Source organism: Photinus pyralis, unplaced genomic scaffold, assembly GCF_008802855.1.
Source record: "Photinus pyralis isolate 1611_PpyrPB1 unplaced genomic scaffold, Ppyr1.3 Ppyr1.4_LG6, whole genome shotgun sequence".
In the NCBI taxonomy this organism is placed as follows: domain Eukaryota; kingdom Metazoa; phylum Arthropoda; class Insecta; order Coleoptera; family Lampyridae; genus Photinus; species Photinus pyralis.
This window is the reverse complement of record NW_022170663.1, coordinates 21,820,214-21,842,043: the sequence shown is the minus strand read 5'-3', so window position 1 is coordinate 21,842,043 and position 21,830 is coordinate 21,820,214. Positions and strand designations below refer to the sequence as shown.

The window sequence follows — 21,830 nt, the reverse complement described above, 5'->3', positions numbered from 1 at the left end:
GAGACAAAGAACCATGATGCAGGGTTTATGTTTTTTTGGTCGCTGAATCCGAATTTGACATTTGCACAAAAATCCGGATGACGCGGGAGCCGCCATCTTGGAAAAATGGCGGAAAATCGGCGGTTTTCCCACAAAACGCGAAATAACTCATTTGGTATCGGCTTTTTGGCGAAGAAACATCAGTAATAAATTAAAGTGCATAAAATTTCCTTTGCGATGAGCCCTTGTTGATAAAAATCGGATAAAAACTAACGCCACTACAGTGCGACGAAATTCTGCCCAAAAATGACGTTCCGCAATTTCCAAAATTTCGCGCGCAAAAAACGGAACTGACGTCATTCACGATCAGTAAGCTCTACGAATGTGAGGAGCTTTTGAAAAACATCCAATTGCATCCCTAATTTTGGCAATCATCGACGTAAGATTGCTTCTTTTAGTGTGGTTTTTTGATTTTTTATATCCTTATTGGCTGTTTCGTCAGAAACTCGGCATTCGTTATTCAAATGCATAATTGGACAGCATTTAACGAAAGAGACCCAACTTTGTTGCTACATTTCAAAACCATGTATCTCCATCGAACAGTTCAACCAGAGGATACGTGGGTTTGGTATGTAGCTAAAAAATTGTTTGTTTTTCGCATATTGGCGTCAAATTTTGCTGTCGGATTTTCCTGTTGATAGAACATAACGTCTTGCTGTTCAGCTTTTCGAAAACTTATGGCTGTTTGCACCGAAAAATTTAAGCTGAACTTAGCTTAAGGGTAACTTCAAAATCCATGACAACCATTGTCTCAATAATCGTTGCCATGGATTTTAAGCAACGCTTAAGCTAAGCTCAGCTCAAATTTGTCGGTGCAAATGGCCATTAGTTATGTTCTTCCTTTTTTCCAGTGCGTTATTTTCGGTGATCGAGCGTTCAATATGGAACCAGAAAGCATCATAAAAAAGTGTTTCATTTGTGAAAAAGACTTAAATAATGATGTAGAATGTAAGTGTAGTGCTTCAGCGCGGAATAGAAACTCTTATAAATTCTAGCAAAAAGCGAAAAGACACAACAGTTCGAGTTTAGAAAAAAGAATCGAATGGGGACGCTCCTGGTGGGAGGGTCCAGATAGAAAATTTGTAAATTTAAATAGAAAATACCGAAAATGCGTAACTTTATAACAATTTGTTACAGTACAGGGGTTGACAACCCTGGTTCGTATTATTAACTTTTTTCACTATATCGTTACTTGGCCAACAACAAACCATCCTCTACAAAACCAGAACGACCACCAGCATGATCTATGATGTACCTCTGGCCATCCCTATTGGACTGATAAACTCCCGATACTTCATCGGATTGCCAGCATTTACTCCATATAATGGGTGGATATAGGTCTCATCCAAGTACGAGTATATCACACGTCTCTAAAATACCGAGAACGCCATGCTACAATGTCACTTCTTTCCATTAACAACCTACGTTTATCGTGATACTTTTTATATCAAAAATATCAAAAAGTTTCAACAATTCCTTGCTTGCACTCGTATATTAGTTGATCTTTTCTTGCATTTTTTCTTCGAGCACATTCAAAGTTGGAACCCTCGTTGGTAATCTACGGTCCTACTGTATTTTTTGTACAGTTCTTAAAATACACAGATCGACTTAATCAAAATCGACACAACCTGAGCGGCGGGGGTTTTAGTGAGTAGGGTCTTTTGAATCATTCAATGCAGAAATCATGTTGTAAATTGTGATAAAAAATGTTAAAACTTAGGTATCTTGATACTCATTTCACCGTGAATGCGCTAATTTCGGCGAAAGAAGTAGGTTCGGGCGATTAAAGTGGATGACTGCCAAATTCAGCAAATTTTCGATTTTATCGAAAAAACTTTGAGATGATGTTGCGATGTCAATTTTCGTCCGAATTAAACAATCTTGGGCTCATTTTAAAGGTAATTGGATGTTCTTCAAAAGCTCATCGTTTGGAGAGCTTACTACTTGTGAATGACGCCAATCCCGTTTTTTTTGCGCGCGAAATATTGAAAATTGCGAAAACTCCATTTTTGGGCCGAATTTCGTCGCACTGTAGTGGCGTTAGCTTTATCCGATTTTCATCTAATGTAATCTGAAAGGGAAATAAATAAATAGAAATAGAAATCAACAAGGGCTCATCTCAAAGGAAATTTTATGTACCTACTTTAATTTATTACTGAAGTTTTTTCGCCAAAAAACCGATACCAAATAGTAGGGGAGCTAGCACGAAATCCACTGAACGAGAATGATCAAAATTTTAACCGATGGAGTTCCATTTTGCCCTATCAGAGTATGCTAAAATCGATCGTCTGCCGCCTCGGGTCATATGACTTAAGGCGCTGCGGGTACTTCTTGCGGTACCATTTCTGAACGGTTGTTTTTCGAGAAAATAAGTTATACACCAAATGAAAACGTTGATAATAGCTCTTAAAAAAATATTTAAAAAAATCGCGCACATTTGATAACTCCGTAAAAAAACAATTCTTAGTCGGTTTTTCACGAACTTTCTACGGATATAACTAGGTTACCGTTGGATGAATGAAGCTGATTTTTTTTACAGACTGATGATAGGTAGTACTAAGGACTTAACGGTGTTTGGTTTTTAAATTTTTTGTCTAATTATATTATAATATTATCTTACTATCTTAACACTATAAGAGATCTTATAATTAGAGAAAAAATTTAAAAAAGAAACACTCTCATAGTCATTGGCTGTACCTATCATTAGTCTATAAAAAAATCAGCTTCATTCATCCAACGGGAACCTAGTTATATCCGTAGAAAGTTCGTGAAAAACCGACTAAGAATTGTTTTTTTACGGAATTAGCAAATGTGCGCGATTTTTTTAAATATTTTTTTAAGAACTATTATCGATGTTTTCATTTGGTGTATAACTTATTTTCTCGAAAAACAACCTTTCAGAATTGGTACCGCAAGAAGTACCCGCAGCGCCTTAAGTCATATGACCTGAAGCGGTAGACGATCGATTTTAGCATACTCTGATAGGGCAAAATGGAACTCCATCGGTTAAAATTTTGATCATTCTCGTTCAGTGGATTTCGTGCTAGCTCCCCTACTAAAATGAGTTATTTCGGGTTTTGGGAAAAAACCGCTGATTTTCCGCCATTTTGCCAAGATGGCGGCTCCTGCGTCACGCAGATTTTTGTGCAAATGTTAAATTCGGATTCAGCGACCCAAAAAACATAAACCCTGCATCTTGGTTCTTTGTCTCAGAAATTTGCAAGGTGGACCCCTGTTTTGAGCTCTAGGGCCTGGACTAAGTTAATACATTAAAATCCATAACTTCATCGGGAGCAGAATATTAGTTAATTTACAAACCTAAGGGAGGCTAAACTTCTCATTTCATTTTCTACAAAAACGGCATAAATATGCTGCGTTGCAATGTACTTTGGTGTAAAGAAAATTCGATACTGTAAATGTTCCTATAGCAAAAAAAATTGAAATTTATTCCGGAAAAGTGATAGAAGATTCCATTAAAATAAGCAGGGCACTAAAAGTTACCGAGGCAAATAAAAATCCTCAATTACTTATACATACATTGTAAACACTTCCGTTTAGGCTCGGGAGACGATATTGGGGGAATTATTCCAGAAAAATGTTGTATCTTCCAAACCCAAATTGATCGCATTTCGTGTTACCTGTTTTTTAATTAGTCCCACCACAGTTATTGGATACGTTAATTGGAGCGTGACAATTTGAGAGTGAAATGAAGTGAAAAAATTAGAATCAAACCCAAAAAATTCGATTATCTAACGTTTTGTATAATCTCCCTTGGAAACAATGAATTTAATTAAGACGATAGCCTTTTAACCAATTAATAAACAACCGCATTGCAAAAAAATTAAGATTTGCAGCGCGATTCGACAGTGCGATTGGGTTCGCCTAGTTTATATATAGAGTGCAAAGATAAAAACGAAAATAGAAGGGGTAATATATGAATGAACATTGACGTCATTGCATGTGTCCTTTTGTGGCTACAGTATCTACGTGTTTTGTTGTCCTCTCGTTTCCTGTGACGTTACGTTGAGAAATTCATTCATTTGACTATCGACGTAGGTGTTTCAGACACGTTTTTTTTCTAAATATATTTGCACCAACTTACAGAATTTGGTGGCGCACATTGCATCCTATTTTAAGAGCAATTGGTATGAGCGATGACAGTTCTGATCTAGCGTCACAATTTGAATAACGTATGCAACTGGGGCGCCACCACTGCGAATTTCCTATACATTGTTGCAATGTTCAATTAATGGAGGTTATCATTTACTTTTCGGGTCGCTGAAGGATTAGCCGCACAATCTAGCGTGCGTATCAATTTTTTGCTCTATTTTTAGAGATTCCCACCTTACATTTGAAAAATAAATTGACCTATCGAGGCTCTTATCACGCGCGAGACATGAGCACCCTCCATGCTCACTCTTGAAATGCCACTTAAGTACGTTATATAACGGTTTTAATTGGTCGCTTCTGAAGAGGCAGACAAAGTTTAATAGATACCATAGGTAATAATTTATTCTCTTTTTGGTAATGCAAATACGCAACGTTCAGTAAGTAACTCGTTTGATGTATTATGCACGTGTAGGTACTTTTGGAGAGCGGTAAAACTCATTTAAAAAGGTCGATGAAGTGAAAGATTACTTTCAACATATCGTTCCGGTCTTGCTTATTATCATTTAGGTATGTTGCAAGAATATCATGCATTCATGGAGAGTCAGTTCCTTTGCTTAAGAGATTCGGATTGCCAAATTTTGGTAACAACGATAATCTCGATGAAGGCTTAATTGTTTTTAAACGGGAAATTCAGTGGCCTTAACCGCCTCCCCATAATTCCAAAAAAATATTTAACAACATTTTTTGAATTAACACCTACCATAATCCTGGGTACAAATGGAAAATTTACCATGGGTCGTTATTTGGGCTCGATTAAACACACAGCTGATCATTTACACACGATACAAAGAAAGGCACTCAGGGTCTGAAGACAAACACCACGCACATGCGATCAATTGAAACAAATGAAGTTTTAACGAAAATCCTATTTCCGGCCATAACTACAATTTTTTTTAACTGACGCATAAAAGATAACACCAACTTACTATCACTTGATTTAAACAAATTAGCTTTGTTGTAATTACAAATGGAAAAGTGGCTTTTTGTTTGTGGACAACTTTATCGGGTATTTCAAACCTTATATAAGGGCTCCACTTATGCGATTACTACTCGATAGACAACACTCAACCTACACTGCGTAACGCAACCCTTGAGCTTAACTCGACCTCGAGAACTTTTATATCGACGAATTACAATCTCCGTTTCCGGTTTGCTCCGCCTTTTTAAATCATTGTTCCCTTCTACACTTTCGATCCTACTTCCTTATCATTTTTTCAACGTTCACCAATCAAATTTGCTATTTGCCAACACCAAAATTTCGAAAGAACGACCGCCGGCGCTCGCATTCGTACAATGAACTGCGCCTTCGATAAGTACACACTTGTGTTTACTTACGGCGAACACCTGCTTATCTCCAAATTAATTAGCTTTTCCGGAACGATCGCGAACTCGTTGTCGCATGACCGGATTTAAATGGGATAAACTAAAAAAAAACACAACTCAATTACTTCCAAATGTCCTAAATGTTCCGTAACACTGTCTAACTTTGCAATAAAATACACAAAATATAATTTAAACAAAATTAAATATATGTAATAATTCTGAAGCAAAACAATATTGAATTCAAATACTATGATCTAAATCGTGTTCAATCTAAATTAAGGACCACATTTAACCTTAACAAACTGCTACAGGTGCCGATTTTCAAGTTTTACTTCGCACCTAACGGCATTTTTAGTTAAAAGAGATACAAAAAATGCTTTATACAAATGCTTCTTGAAATTGACTGTTGAATAATCTTCCGTTTTCAAAATAAGTATACGGAGTCAGGTAAAACAGTCATCGGACGTAACCTCATTTTTTAAACGAAATACTCTTATATATTCTAATCTAAAAAGAGAGCATATTATATTATCTTCTCTTTTCAAAAACGTAACACTACAAAATTCAATATTAATTCATTAATATTCATAAAAAAAGAAATAAAAAAATCTTTTTTTAAATTTTTTTTGAATCACTTGATTTTTTAACCTCACATTTTCTTAATTAAAAGAGATACAGAAAAATGTTAATTACAAACGTTTCTTGATAGAGGATACAGTTGTCAAAATAAGTATACCGGGTCAGGTAAAAAGTTATCGGACCTAACCTTATTTTTTTTAACGGAACATCTATATTTTAATCTAAAAAGGTAAAATATTAAACTCTCTTTTCAAAAATATAACACTAAAAAATTCAATATTGATTCCTAAGTATTAAAAAAAGATTTTAGAAATTTTAGAAAAATTAAAAAATTAGACAATTAAAAATTTCACAATTTTTATCTTTTTTTTTTCTTTCTTTTTGAATCACTAGAATCGTTTCTAAATATCATTCCTGGTGGGTTATATTTTTCAAATCTTTTTAGATTAAAATATATAGGGTGTTCTATTTAAAAAAATCAGTTTAGGTTTGATAACTTTTGTATCTGACCCCGTATACTTATTTTGAAAACAGATTATCCAACAATCATTATAAGAAGCTTTTGTATTAATCATTGTTTGTATCTCCTTTAACTAAAAAAATATAGATTTATTTTCCCCCGTATCTCTTAACCGAAGTGTATTGTATTTTTTATACTATGATCTTATAAAAGTGTCGAAAACGGACACCCTGTACATAAAAATTACTGAAAGCATGACATTGGCGACAGTCACTTCCCTCATTGGAAATTTTGGAAATGTATGGAAACTGTTTCGGGAATGTGGAAATCCATGAAGGATTTCGAATGTTTTGGAAATGTTGAAAATATACATGGCGAATTAATAAAATTATTATTATTATTATTATTTAGAAAGTATTTGGGTAATTTTCGGAACATGGTGGATGTAATAGGGCCAGTGTGGCGTCTTATAGTGTTTTCTTACGAAAATCACGATAGAGCACGTTGGGTTCGACAGGCGAAAAAAACAGAAAGAAATAAATTTATTTTCCATAAATGTTTTCCTCTCTTTCGATTTTGCCAGAGTTTTGAATGGCATGCCTAATTACCGTTAATACCATAACACTAGCCGATCAAACTTACCCTTCTTTCTCTTACATTACATTCGTACTCTCGTTCGTACTTCTTTCTTGTTTTCCACCGTGGAAAAATACTTTGGTAAATTCGTCGCCCAGAAGAGGCGGTTGCGTGTTTAAAGCGGATTCGGGTATGACATAAAACTATGTGATCGTGGGTATTTTTAATTAAATAATTAAACTTAAACTCATTACTCCGACGCCAAGCCACTAAAATCGATACTTTTTTTTTTGCAACACTGTACTAATGTTACACCATTTCGTTATTGATACCTAAGGCCGGAAGTCATCGTCATCTTGCGTCAAGTCAGTTGTTCTATTGTTTGGACTCCTTGGTTGATCTATCAACGTTGAACGACCCTTCATAAATCCAAATTCATGAGGTGATCCAACGCTTTTACCCCTGGCAAATAAACTTTTCATCTCTCCGGTAAAATATAACTTCAAATCCGCGCCCCTTAAATGTTTTTTAAATCCAGGATTAGCGACGGTCTTCTTTCTGAATGAAATTGCGTCACCTTTAAATTAGATGATATTTCCTACACTTCTGTTTGCAAACAATCATTTTTTTGCTCAGAAAAATCGTGAAAATAGTTTACAAACATCCAAAGTAACTTCCCACATTAAGAGAACTGCGCATTAAAAAAAACATCCAATAACTCACGATTTTCCTTAATTGCAAAATTAGTTTCGTGCTCTTCAATGAAATTAAATTAGTCGACGAATAGCGTTCCTGTCCGAGGGTCAGCTAATTTTAATTAGAATCGGAAGCCACGATTTAATTCAGTTTTCGTTCATCGCACACCGCACCTTTCCCCACGCAAATTGAATTTGCTCCCCCGGCAATTTTTTTTGCGCTCGCATGGGATTCGACGACATTATAACAGGCAGTTTTGTTCTCTACATCAAATTTTAACTTAGTCATGTTTCGATACCGACTGATTGGTTGTCGCGTACATTCTGTAATTGAATTTAATTGACCTATTCGCTTTTCTTTTGCATGGGGGGAAATTGGAAAACAAGTGATGAAATTCGGAGCATTGGAGACGGTATTTCATTCCCTTTTTCCACGCAAATGCAAACAGAATCAATTTTGATTTGTGGCCCATTACAACAATAAGAAGGGGATAGTGTAATGCGTTTTGTAGATTTTCACTTCACTTCAATGCAAATTTTGTTAAAAACGAGCCGAAAATCAAGTATCTGAAGCAAAGGCTCTTCAGATGAATAAAACTTTACGGCATTGCCAAGTACTTTAAGTTCCGGGACATATTTATTGCTTTACTTTTTACATATTACGTAAATATGTGGCCTTCTCATGTGAGGTACAATTTCGTTGGGGATTTACTTCCAATTGTTTGCTAATTATGCCATAATCATTACCTATAATCCTGCTTTTAGTATCGCTGCCTTACGTTTATTACTCCCCATTTCAATTTTAAATATTTACTCCAACCTTCAACTATATAACTTTTTAATTAGTTGATTGTGGTCCGTATTTTTAGATTTTAACACGATGTTTGTACCTTTGTTCGATTACACACGAATAAAAACGCACGTATTCTGTATTTGTTGTCTATAAACGAATTGCTTTACTTTCGTGTCTCTTTAATTTTCTTTGGTTCAGAAATATCAAAAAATTAATCAAAATCACCATGTGGATGGTGCCAGCATAACCGACTCGTTGCCAATTTAGGGGATAGAAAATTGTTTACAATAATTTGACACAGGAATAGATACAAAAATTAATTCTAAGAATTTTATTTGCTTAGAATTCAATACCCTGTCAAAACCGAAAAAGGTGCGTGGAAATTTATAGAAAATAAGTTTTGTCCACAACTTATCTTCTATAAATGTTTTAAATTTCTTTTCGATTTCTCTGCGTGTTGAATCCAATGCGCGCGATCGTGATTTTCGTAAGAAAACACTATAAGACGCCACTATCTTGGTAAGCCGGCAACGAGGAGTAAAACGCCTACCATATTACACCACGCTCCGAAGATTACCCAAATACTTTCTAAACTATTTTCATATCCACGTTCCCAAGACACTTTCCACAAATTTCCAATAAGGAAAGTAACCGTTGAAATATTTTTCAGTCGTCATATGTTCGATTCCCACAAATCAACCGTTTTATATTTACATTAATTTTTATGTACAGAGGGTCCGATTTTTGACACCTTGACGCGCTTATTAGAATTATCAAAACTTCTTTAAACATTTCTAGAATTTCCTGTAATTTTTTTTTAGAATTGTGTACACAAACACTCACCTTCGCCTGGAGGGGAATACCGTTCAATTTGCAACTCACAGGATACTTAGCAAGCTTGTTAACGACGGATGTGACCCTTGCAAAATTGTCCCGAAATTCTAGCTAATTTCGTCCTGTTCCACGACTTCTTAGCGCCTTACGTTTTCACAAGTTTTTAAACAGTCAGGACCGTATTCAGGTAATGACCATTTCCGGTTTTATGCGCCACGTTAGCGCCTTTACGTATGTTAGATGATTGTCACACTGTACAACTTGATCTATTGTTAATGTTTGCACTGAAAACACTGTAAATATTAAATTTGCAACAAGGATGGATGATGGATCCATTTTATTCATCTTGAATGAGATGCTAAGTGAAAGATATTTCCACGGATATTTCATTCACTCCCTGCAAATCAATGTTGACCCGTAAAAGTAAATGCTATTCCGTTTTGTTTTACGCTTCGTTGACTCTACTGCCATAAATTACGAGATAAATTGTGTAGTTGCTTAATTAAATCATATTTCCTTTCTTTATTTATTCAAATTTTCACTTTTAGAAAACGAACAAAACTCGACTTTTAACTTCGCGGGAATGTACTTTTCTCTACATAGAGGTTGGTGACAATACGTTGCTGTAAAATACTTCCTTTACTTTCCCTCAAATCATCTCTGATACAGTCCAGTGTAGGATTACTGTTAATTGATTGACGTTAGTTTTTAATTTGTTTATAGTCCCCCCCATATAGCATAAGGTGCAGTGTAGGTGGCAGTTTAACATTAAAATGGATCCACCACCCCCGTAAACACATTACAATTAATCGAGCAATTACTTAAACCGGTCAAAACTCGTCGAATCTTTTGATGGTGAATATCGTTTACGACTAATCGAAACACCCTGTATATCTGAAGTTTTTCAATATACATATTATGAGTAAATGGAGGGGGGGGGGGAAGAATTGTTTGTAACTGCGTATTGTTTATATAGATTTGTTTATTTAATGGTAATACGTGAAATTGCGTGTTAAAATGAAGGCACATCTGGTAGTTTGCGATAATAGGTTTTGTTGTCGGGCGAGTTTTAATTATTAATCAAGGCACCTGTTTTGTTATCGCTGTTAGAAGAGAAACGAGTATGCAGGTGTTATGATTTTTCCTTGTAGCAGATGCCGGAAGTGTATGAGGAGAGATTATAAAAATTCTAAGTTTCAATTTTGATTTGTTTGTGTAAAATTTTTTGAAAAGGTGTAAAAACGATATTTTGGAACATTAAAAAAAACTATGAAATATTTCTGTCGTGATGGAAGCGTAAAGGAAATGTTTCATAAATGTGTTCCTTTCAGTTTCTTAATTTTTTTCCAAAAATTTAAAAATCCTTTCAACATTTCAGGGTCATTTTGAAATTTTTTTTAATTTCGCACATTTCCCAAATGTCTAGCAATATTTTAAACATTTAAAACATTGTGGATGCATTGCAATGTTTTAGAAACGTAGAAAATGTTACATAGATAAAAAACGATATTTTGGAAGATTTAGAAAAGTTAAGAAATATTTCAGAAGTTTTGGAAATGTGTAAAAAAATTAAAAAACGCATCGAAACTGTTTGGCAATTTTGAAAATGGAAACAAGAATTTTTAAAACGTAGAAAATTTTGAAAAGGTGTAAAAACGATCTTTTGGAATGAAGAAATATTTCAGAAATGATGGAAATGGGAGGGAAATGTTTCAAGTGATGGAAATGTGTGAGAAAATTGAGAAATGTTTAAGGCATTTTGGAAATGATTTTTCAAGAATTTAAAAAATGATTGGATATGATTTAGAAACGTGTAGAAAATTCTAAAAAGTCAACATCGAGGTTAACATTTTACTTTACAAAGTTTTTCATTCCGCCATCTCTCCCCTTCTTTTCACAATGGCACAAATTGCAAAAACAATGCCCACAAAGCTTCTCAATGTACAAAAAATAAATCGATTTGAATACTAAAAATGCGCTAAATAAAGACTTCACTAGAAGCATTACAAAAATACTAATTCATTAGAACAACGATATTTAAAGAATTAAAAAAAAATAGTTGACTTACCAAAAAATACTGACATGACCAAAAACTTACCGAATGTATTAAAAAATAGTAAAATCGCCACAATAAACAATCTCAAATGTTAAAAAATTACTAAAATTACTACAATAAACAAATAAATATTTAATCATTTTAAACGAGATTTAAAATTTTCAAACAAAAAAGCGGTATAACAAATAAAAAATCTCAAATTTTCAAACACAAAATAGAATCAACAAAAAATTACTTACCGAAATTACCAAAAACTTACTGAAAATGTATTCTCAATCAAAAAATAGCGGAATTACAAAAAATTACTGAAATGACCAAACATTTACTGGATATGAAACATATAGGTACTAAAATTACCACAAAAAACAAATACTTAGATATTATTAATTTCAAATTTTCACAAAACAACAGCGGAATAGCAAACACAGCAAATTTAAAAAAAATATCGGAATTACCAAAAAAATACTGAATATGAAAAAAATACTAAAGTTTCCACAATAACGAATCTTAAATTTTCAAAAAAATAGCGAAAAAACCAAATAATTATTGAAATAAAAAAAATGTACTGAATATGTAAAAAAATTACAATTACCACAATAAACATAATTTCAAATTTAAAAAAAAAGGCGGAATAACAAAAAAACAATCCCCGATTTACAAATTACGGAATTACCAAAAAAATTACTGAAATGACCAAAAATTTACTGGATATAAAAAATCGAGTAAAAAATACTAAAATTGCCCTGGATTACTGGATAAATAATCTTAATTTACAATTTCAAAAAAAAAAACAACAGCGGAATAACAAATAAACAAACTCAATTTTTCAAAAAATTACCAAAAACTTACTGAAATTAAGTACTAAAAAATTATTACTGAATATGTAAAAAATTAATAGTTTCCACAGTAAATAAATTCAAATTTTCAAAAAAATAGCGGAATTACAAAAAAGTTACTGAAATAAAATATGTAAAAAATTACAATTACCACAATAATCCGAAGTACCATCAACCCCAATTATCTCGGATTATCGAGACTACTTCAATCATTTCATATTTTCAAAAAAAAAACAGCACAATAACTAGTGAACAATCCTACATTAAAAAAACAAGTTGTAAATCAGCATATGCATGATTAAAGCGCATTTTTGGTAATGCAGGTCAGTATTTTATTAGCGAAGTTTAAAATTATCGATCTCACGAGTAATTTTGGCTGCGTTATTTAATTTCAATTGACGGTACGTCTTCATTTTGTAAAACAAATCACAAAGTAAATAATAAGTTTTTATACTGGTAGCGCTATCTAACGGTAAAATTATAGCACCTCCGAAACCCATATCGAAATTATTTTCTTCAATTATCGATCTCACAAGTAATCTAACTCAAAATAGACTAGTGCCTGCACATCTACACTATAGCAGAAAGCTTTTAGTGAAAATTTGAATTCTCTAGCTATTGTAGTTGTTGAGATCTCACGCGGACAGCCGGCCTGCCAGCAATAACGAATATAATAGCGTATTTTATTCAAAAATGCGCTAAAAATAATAGCGGCATTACCAAAAACTTACTGAATATCTAAAAAGATAATGAAATTTCCAAAATAAATAATCTCAAATTTAAAAAAAAAGAGCGGAATTATCAAAAACTTATGGAAAGTACCAAAAACGTAATAAAAATGTAAAAAATAACTTAAATTACCAAGAAATTACTAAAATTACAAACATTTCCTAGTATGGTCCACATTTTTATGAAAATCGCTGTTCCTTGACCAAATTATACGGAAAAACGGGAAATGGGGAATGGTCAATAAGAGTTCGTCCTCGAGTTCGTCCTTAAGGAAAATATAGCAAACGAGCTTCTGGGTTTGGTCGAGGGTTTGGTATACCTTGGCATTGCGTATTAAATGGCTAAAGCTATGCTCATTTTGAATTTCATGCAATTCGGTTCATAACTAACGCGAGATGTCAGAACTCAGAAGGGCCTCTGATCTGCAAATTTGATAAAGAATCCACCTGCAAAATTTCATCGTAGTCGGTCCAATCGTTTTTGAGAAAAGTATTTTGAAAATGGACAGACGGACGGACGGAGACACCGCAAAATTGTGAATTCGTTAGGAGCTCGTTAACAAGCGGGTAATGGCGTAGATTTTGAAATGAAGGGTAAGTTGCGCTTAATTCTAAATTTTCCACTTCTGTTTTTAGTATTTTTACATCTCATTCTCGCTCCAGTCATATCCTAAAGACCTCGCTAAAGGCCTAAACCATTTGTCGACTTCAAAGTGAGTTGGGAGAGGGGAGGAAGCAGTAGGTTAATAACTTTATTTTATAGCACATGTTAAAATGACAATTTAATAGGTTTGAATGAGTAGGCCGTTCTTTAACTGTAAGGATAGATAAAGTGAAACAAATGATTGTGCATTCTAATGACATATCTGTCATCCTTACTTCAAATGCACGATATAAAATGACGTTCAGAACACATAATTATATCAATTATGTTTCTATGCAAACGATCGCGATGGTAGAACCTAAGCTTGCTATTTTTGACGTCTCTAAATTAAATTCAAAATCGTCAGAAGCTTTACAATGATTTATATGGCTTCTGCTATAGAATAAAGTTGACTCACTCAACATCTTTCAATCAATGGTTAAACTGTCCCTTTAATAATATAATAATAATAAATAGCTATGAACATCTTACAACTGTTGGAAAAGTTTCATTTGTGTGGAATTTCTGGCGTACTTACCCACCTTTCATTGAATTTAAGTAATAGGTAACTGAAATAGGGTTGTTAGGTGTATTACAGAAACCAGGAGTTTGATGTGCAGGTCTGTGGGTAGTTCCCCCACCGCTTTACAATACATTAAATATGCATTTGCGATTTCTTTCCATCAAGTGGCACCTGTCGCATTCTGAACTTCTCCCCAGACGATTCCCTCGGAATCTCTCACCACGAGACTTACCTGCCCTTTACAGTTCTGACGTATCAATGACGTCACCTTCGTACCGAGGACCTTTAAATTTTTACTAAACAAACAACGATTTCCATTATACTCCCATTCGGGCAAGATCAGTAAAAGGGTTCGCGATGGAAAATTACACGCGAACATCTGTAAGAGGCGGGTACCGTCTGCGAAAATCGGTTATAAATAGCTTTTGGGAGAAAGTCAAATCGTCTAAGAATTCTATAATAATTAATCGAGAATGCTACGATTGACGTAAATATCCAGACATAATAAAAATAAACCCGACCGAAAATAATACCGACATTTATATTAATGTTTACACACAAAAAAATACGGTTAATTAGCCGACCGCGAGTCTATTTTCGATGGCTTCCCCGCCGTTTTAAAATGACCAAGGGGGTTAAGTTTGTTTTTAATTGTTACGTCATAAGTAACGAACGGTAATTAGATGCGTACCGTTGCGACTGTGACCTACAGCTCACAGATCGCCTTTTTGCACCTACACCTGAGATTACCCCCGCAATTTATTGCCAATGCAATGCCTCCTAAGGGAGACCGACGACAAATAGTGCGGGGTGCCCTAGTTTCGCAGACACCCTCTCATTTAAATAACTACAATGCGGTTTTGTCGAGAGTAAAATTAACGTTTAGGCCATAAACTTACTTGGTTGCCTCTGTTGGAGGTGAAGCAGAAGTGAATCACTTTATGTTTTTTAAATCATGCTTATTGCTGAGAAGGTGATCGAAAGAGTTCTCGTAATACGCAGGCGACTACCGGAAACGGTTAAGGAATCGCAAATCGGCACATTTACACAAATACAGATTGAGGCGACGGTTGTATTTCACTCACTTTTGACAACTTCACTTTAATTATTATTATTGAATGGTACTGTACTGTAAGTACTGCCCGCAGCGACGCTAAACGCTACGTACGGTGAACTACAGACAAACCCAAAACACGTACACGAAACTGGCACGAGTTCGGCCGAAGGTCACTTCGTTACCGTTTCGATAACCAACAAAGCACGTTATTGATCGTTGCGGACTGGTGGCGTACTCTGTCGGGCGATCTTGTACATAAAAGTCAAACAAGTACTGCCTTCTGATTCCCACTTCACTGTATAGTGGAACTCTGGAAGCACAGGTAGCAGCACAGTCAGAGAGTAATTGGCGCTGTTTGAATGACAAAAATGAAAGATCAAGAATGAATGCCTTTTGTGCTTATGATTTCAGGATTGTCACTTTTTAGTACTTTAAGAGCAATATACTATACTTTTCGTTAGAACATGGGGTACCTAGCCTAGAGGGAATTTTATAAATAGAGGGCCCAAAATAGTTTGTGGGTCACTATCCTTTATAATACACAAAATGATATCGTAATTTTTCATACCTCCCCGAGCCCTTCAGACTAATCTTTCAGAAATAAGTCGACTTTCCATGAATTTTGGAGACAATATAGTTTTTGCCAGTTGCCAATGTCTTTGCTATATTTTCTGGGAGTTTTCCACTGTCCTATCATGGGCAAAAGTAATGATTCGCATACCATCGTAAGAATTCGAGCATAGTAATGGCGCAAAATGATTACTTCCAATGTTGTAAAAGTAATAATCAATTTTCTGCATACTATCTGATTTATTGTTAGTCAGCCATTCTACGAATACAAGCTACGAACTTATTTGCACACTTCTTGCCATTGAAATGGTTAATTGTTTCATTTATAAAGGCAATGCTATTTTACTTATTTTTTTTTGTTTAGAAATTTATGGAATGCAATTGTGGAATGAACCTTGAAATCCGTTCTTGAGGTATAAGGGAATATACTCGATCACAATAAGAGGTAGAGGAGGAAGGCTATGATTGGTAGAAATTAATTCCTTTCGTTGAGATCTTTCATTAGAGTACCATGAAGGATAAAATTAGTTCCACTCCCCCCGCCCTCCCTTCCACTTTAACCCGTACTTTGATAAGAGGACAGAAAGAAGGGCAGCAGTTGGTAGAAAATGGTTCCTTTTGTTGAGACCTTTCATTGGAGTACCATGAAGGATAAAATTAGTTCCACTCCCCCCGCCCCCTCTCCCACTTTAGCCCGTACTTTGATAAGAGGACAGAAAGAAGGGCAGTAGTTGGTAGAAAACGGTTCCATTCGTTGAGACCTTTAATTAGAATACAATGAGAGATAAAATTAATTTTTAAAAACAAAGAAATAATTTTTTATTTATGGTCCGTGCGCGAGTGCATCATCTTGTTGACACCAACAGTTTCCCGCCTCTGTTTTTTAGCGCATTTTTTAAGAATGAAAAAAATGTGCTATTGTTTGCGTTTTATCCGTCCGTCCGTCCGTCCGGACACACTTCTACCGTTTTGAACTACTTCTAGAGGGGAATGGTCCTAGAGTCCTGGAATTTTTTTGCAGTAGGTAGCCTATACCTTGAAGGTGTGCCAGACGGCCATCAAATTTCGGTGTTTAAAAGGGCCCCCCCCCCCCCCCCATGAATTATTTCCTGAGATGCTGTTTTTGAAAGTAAAACGTGCATAACTTTTACATACGTCAACCAATTGGTCTCAGATTTTGCATACGCATGCCTATAGTGGTGCCAAGTTAAACTTTAGAAAATGGGGGAGGGGGTAAACACATGTTCTACCCTTCATGGTATTCTAATGAAAGGTCTCATCGAAATAAATTGGTTTGTACAAACTATAACTTCCCCGTGCGACTCTTTTTTGAGATCAGTGAGCGACGGGGTTAAAAATTTTATCTCTCATTGTCTCAGCGAACAGTTTTCTACAAACTACTGCTCTTTTTTCTGTCTTCTTATCAAAGTACGTGGTGGAGGGGGGGAGTGAAACTAGTTTTATCCTTCATGGTACTCTAATGAAAAGTCTCAACGAAAGGAATGAACTTATACTAACCATAGTCTTCCTCCTTGATCCGTTGTCGTGATCGGTTATAATTCCTTATATCTTAAGAGTGAATTGTCAAAGGAAAGGTTTCAAAAGTTCGTTTTGCGCATGCGCTGTGCCAACTTTCTTATTCATGGAAGAAATTTCGTAGGGATGTTTAAAAAAAATGCGCTTTACCTGCACAAGGGTTGTGCACATTTGTAGGTACTTGTTTGTTTGTGTGGGGTTGATATATCGTTGTGTTCGTAATAAAAAAATCTACTCCAATACAGCGTGTACTTTTTTTACGATTCATATAAAGAAATAAAGTTGATGAGAGTGAATATTTCTTCAAAACGAAACGTTTTTTTTTGAAAATCTCTGAACGTCGACTTGTACCGCTCAAAAAATGACAATGAGTGAGTGTTTTTAATTTTTCTGTATGTGCTCAAATAATATCAGAAAAAAAATAAATAGGCAAACTTCGGTTTTGTTTAAAGTATGGTAATCTTTAATACCTACTCTTTAATTGTCTATCTTTTCTCTAATTTGACCATCGTCGTATCTTCTATGGTTTCGGAGATCCCCATGATAGACGGACACAGTGTACGTATGTGTCATAAGAGATTTAAAAGGCAGTAGGAGCGAACTGAAAAATAACTGTTTTGCTTTTTTACGCATTTTTTAGAATTAAAAAAGGGGAATTGTCCTAGAGTCTTGGAATTTTCTGCAATTAGTAGCCTCTATATCCTGAGATGCTGTTTTTGAAAGTAAAACTTGTATAACGTTTCACATGCGACAACCAATTGCTCTCAGATTTTGCATACGCATGTCTTTAGTGGTTTGATGATGGGATGGGGGGGGGGGGGAGAGGTTATCATACCTTCTTCATGGTATTCCAATGAAAGGTCTCGCGACTCGCTTTTCAGATCGGTTTGCCACGAACTTCGGTTGTTCGCATACAATCGGTGGGTTTAAATTAAAAGGTATGATTACTGATTAGTTGGTTAAATCCAAAAAAATAAAGTTTAATTAATTACAGAGAAAATATACACAATTAAATATAACTATATACTATACAGGGTGCCCATTATGTATGGAATATACTATCTCGGTAAATATCGACTGTATACAAAATTTTCCATAATAAGGTCTCATTCCATTGTTTTTATTTCAGAAAACAAATGAATATGGCAAACAATTAATTTTTTTTAAATAGCAATGCACACTTTCATTACGCTCATTTAATAGAGATTTTTCTTCTCTTTCCAACGACGTACCATGTTAGCACCCGTGTAGAAGAAATAAATTTTTTTTTTCAAGCTTTTGGCGATAGAATGGTGAACATTTTGAACATTCATTGCGCTGAAAACCATTTTACATTTCGTTTTGTCTTCCAAGGTTTAATAAGAAACATACACGTTCATTTGTTTCATTTTGATGTAGGATATCTGGATTAATGTTAGGTATTGATAATAGTAAATTTTTTGAAAAATTTTCTTTAATACGAGTAGATACTAATATGTTATATCATTGAAAAGAGAAAAAAAATCTCTATCAAATGAGCTTAACGAAAAGGTGCACTGCCATTTAAAAAAATTCAATTGTTTTTCGTTACTCATTTGTTTTCTGAAATAAAAACAACTGAATGCTGCCTTATTATGGAAATTAAGTGTTAAACGAGTTTCATATAGAAAATTTTTGGATACATTCGATATTTACGGAGATATATCTCCACTATACTCCATACATAATGGGCACCCTGTATACTATGAATCAACTTCTTTATTTAATTCCCAGGCTCCCGGGCGGCCTAAAAATCCAAGACATATCTCAAAATCTCAGTTAATTAAGCGAACTTCTAATGCAATAGGCAAAATAAATAAGTTTACAAGCTGTGTTCTGCCAACTACCGCTTTTCTCTCTTACCCCTTATCAGAATAGGGAGTTGGGGGTTTCGTGGTACTCTAATCAAAGGTCTCAAAGAAAGGAATTAATTTCGACAAACCGCGGTCCTCTTCCTCGAACCTTTATCGTGATCGGTTATAATTCCTAATATCTCAAGAGCGGATTGTCGGGACGGAAGGTACTCATAGAGGGCGATTGGGATATACCTACTGGTCATTTCAAAACTTTAACAGCGAGTATCTCGAAAAGGTTTTGTCGTATTTCACTCAGTTAGGAGACTTTCGTTATTTAATATTGAACTCAACAAACTGGACTACCTTCTATCTCTCTTTTTACGATATTCTAAACTACCATTTAGTCGTCCAACCTTGGAAACTGGGATCCCTTATAACTAGTATTTGAAGAAATGGAAATTAACTCATTGAAATTGAACCCGAGCTCGTAGCGGAAGGAGGCATTTTCAAACTCCTACTGAATACATGGCGTTGCATAATCTAATGACCGAGTAGATGCGGAGATTATTAATTGTACACCAAAGCGGTCTAAGGGGATGTTTAAATGCGTAATCGCTTGAACAAAATAGTCATTCTTTACTGAGTTGGTTTAGATTGCCACGTTAAAGTTTTTTCGATTTGATGTTGCGGAATATTATAAAAACTCCAACGGCTTGAAATTGGACTTTTCGTGAACCGAACAGTTTTTCTTTCAATCTATGAATATCGAATTAACTGATTTTTTAGTCGATATGTAATCACATGTTGTGCACTACCTTTTCCTTGCGTAAGCCACAAAATTAACGTAATTCTAAATCCGTTTCTAATTGTTTGGACACCCCGTGGAAATCTTCTAATCACCGAGCTAATCACCATAGTTTCATGGCGTCCTGTGATTTCATGTTTACGAACAAACCCACTACCCACGTGCAAAATATCGCATTCGCTCGAAAAACGTAGATTCCCAATTGATGGTTAATCGCAGAAACTTCTAAAAGATTTTGAACCGCATCCTGTGGCTCAAAAACGAATATCGAGCTGAGCTCTTTGACGACTCAAAACCAAATATTTTAAAATCTTTACTTACAAGAAACCGACAGACCGACAGACCGATATCATAGAGATTCGAGAATACGATTATGCACTTGTGGACTCATAGTAAATAGTTGTATAAAATCGCAAGATCAAATTTCTTAACGGGATGAATATCATTAAAGGTACCTACCGTCTGCTGTACTCTTTGATGTAATATTCAAAGAGAATGATTTTCTTGCAGAATAATAACGAGTGGGCTCGACAAATTTGCAACTGTGTAGGTACCTTCATAAAGATGGTCATTTGTTTAGCTCAATATGTCAAATCACATTTGAAAATGTCCAAAATGGGAAATTAGTGGGTAGATAACTTTTGGCAATTCAGAATGTTTATAACGTGCGCTAAATTTTTTCGTCGTCAAACCATTCAGTCGCAGTTATTCAACCGAACTGTAACTGTTTGTAGCCTAAAACCCATCGACCAATCTAGGAATTTGTCTGATTCGAAATGTCTTCGGCCCGGAAAAGTTTTGTAAGTGCTACTTACTTCTTCTAATGGAATGCCAAACGTCCAATTACAGAGAGAACAAAAATTGCCAGATGGATGTCGGTTGTAAGGTCGCCATTGTGAATGGGGGAGCCTCGGGGATTGGACTCGCTGCCGCCAGTCAACTACTATGTGCAGGAGCTCGAAATGTAGCGATAACTGGCGATGACCTAATTTCTGGGAAGGAGGCCGAAAAGTTTTTGAATAGTACATATGGCATGGGAAAAGCAATGTTCATTAACTGTAACATTAATTGCACAGCCCAATTTGAAGGTGCGGATCTAATTGTTCCACTCGTGAAATAAATGGAAACCTTTCAGATGCGTTTCGCATAGCTCATACTGTTTACAAACAACTAGACATAGTAGTGAATACTGCTGGAGTTTTGGATGGATCACACTGGGAACGCGAAATTGTTACGAATATTGTAATGTAAGTCTGGGTCGACAAATACGTTAAGGGTTTGTTGCAGATTGGAACAATACGAGGGACTCTACTGGCGTACCACTACACTGGGAAAGAAGGGTTGGGGAAGGGAGGAGTGGTGATTAATATAGCTGGAATAAACGGATTCGACGCCCTGCCTCCAGCCCCAACACTGAGCGCGGCGCAGCACGCCATTGTAGGCCTGTGCAAAAGTTTCGGAACAGACACGCACACGGCAAAATCGGGAGTCAGGGTGGTCTGTCTTTGTCCCGGATTCACTTCGACGAGCTTTACGAAGAACGCTACCGGTAAAGGGATGACAGAGCTGTTGGGGAGAGAGCTGGAGACGTTCATCAACAAGGCGAAGAAGCAGGGACCGGATCCGTGCGGACATGCAGTTGTTCATCTAGTGAAGTACGGTGAAAATGGATCCGTGTGGGTGTGTGAGGGAGCAAAACTGTATTCCTTGCAAATACCGCACAGGAAGGCTTACAGTACGTTGATTGCGCAATATTTGTAAGGAGTCCTTGTTAATAAATCCATCGACTTAGA

General features: G+C 35.4%; 2 protein-coding genes across 3 annotated transcripts in view; one reads left to right on the top strand and one right to left on the bottom strand.

Annotated features, from left to right (window-relative positions):
• LOC116173126 (SNF-related serine/threonine-protein kinase-like) overlaps positions 1-15,429 on the bottom strand; it is a 29,868-nt gene extending 14,439 nt beyond the window's left edge. For both annotated transcript variants that reach the window (XM_031490405.1, XM_031490406.1), the window contains exon 1: positions 15,155-15,429. The gene's annotated coding sequence lies outside the window, so the exon portion shown is untranslated. The remainder of the gene's footprint in view (positions 1-15,154) is intronic.
• Positions 15,430-20,606: 5,177 nt separating this feature from the next.
• Positions 20,607-21,830, top strand: LOC116174452 (15-hydroxyprostaglandin dehydrogenase [NAD(+)]-like). Its single transcript, XM_031492370.1, has 4 exons — positions 20,607-20,837; positions 20,887-21,125; positions 21,173-21,279; positions 21,325-21,830. Exons 1-4 carry the CDS (start codon positions 20,692-20,694, stop codon positions 21,796-21,798), a joined length of 966 nt encoding a protein of 321 aa, XP_031348230.1. The 5' UTR covers positions 20,607-20,691; the 3' UTR covers positions 21,799-21,830.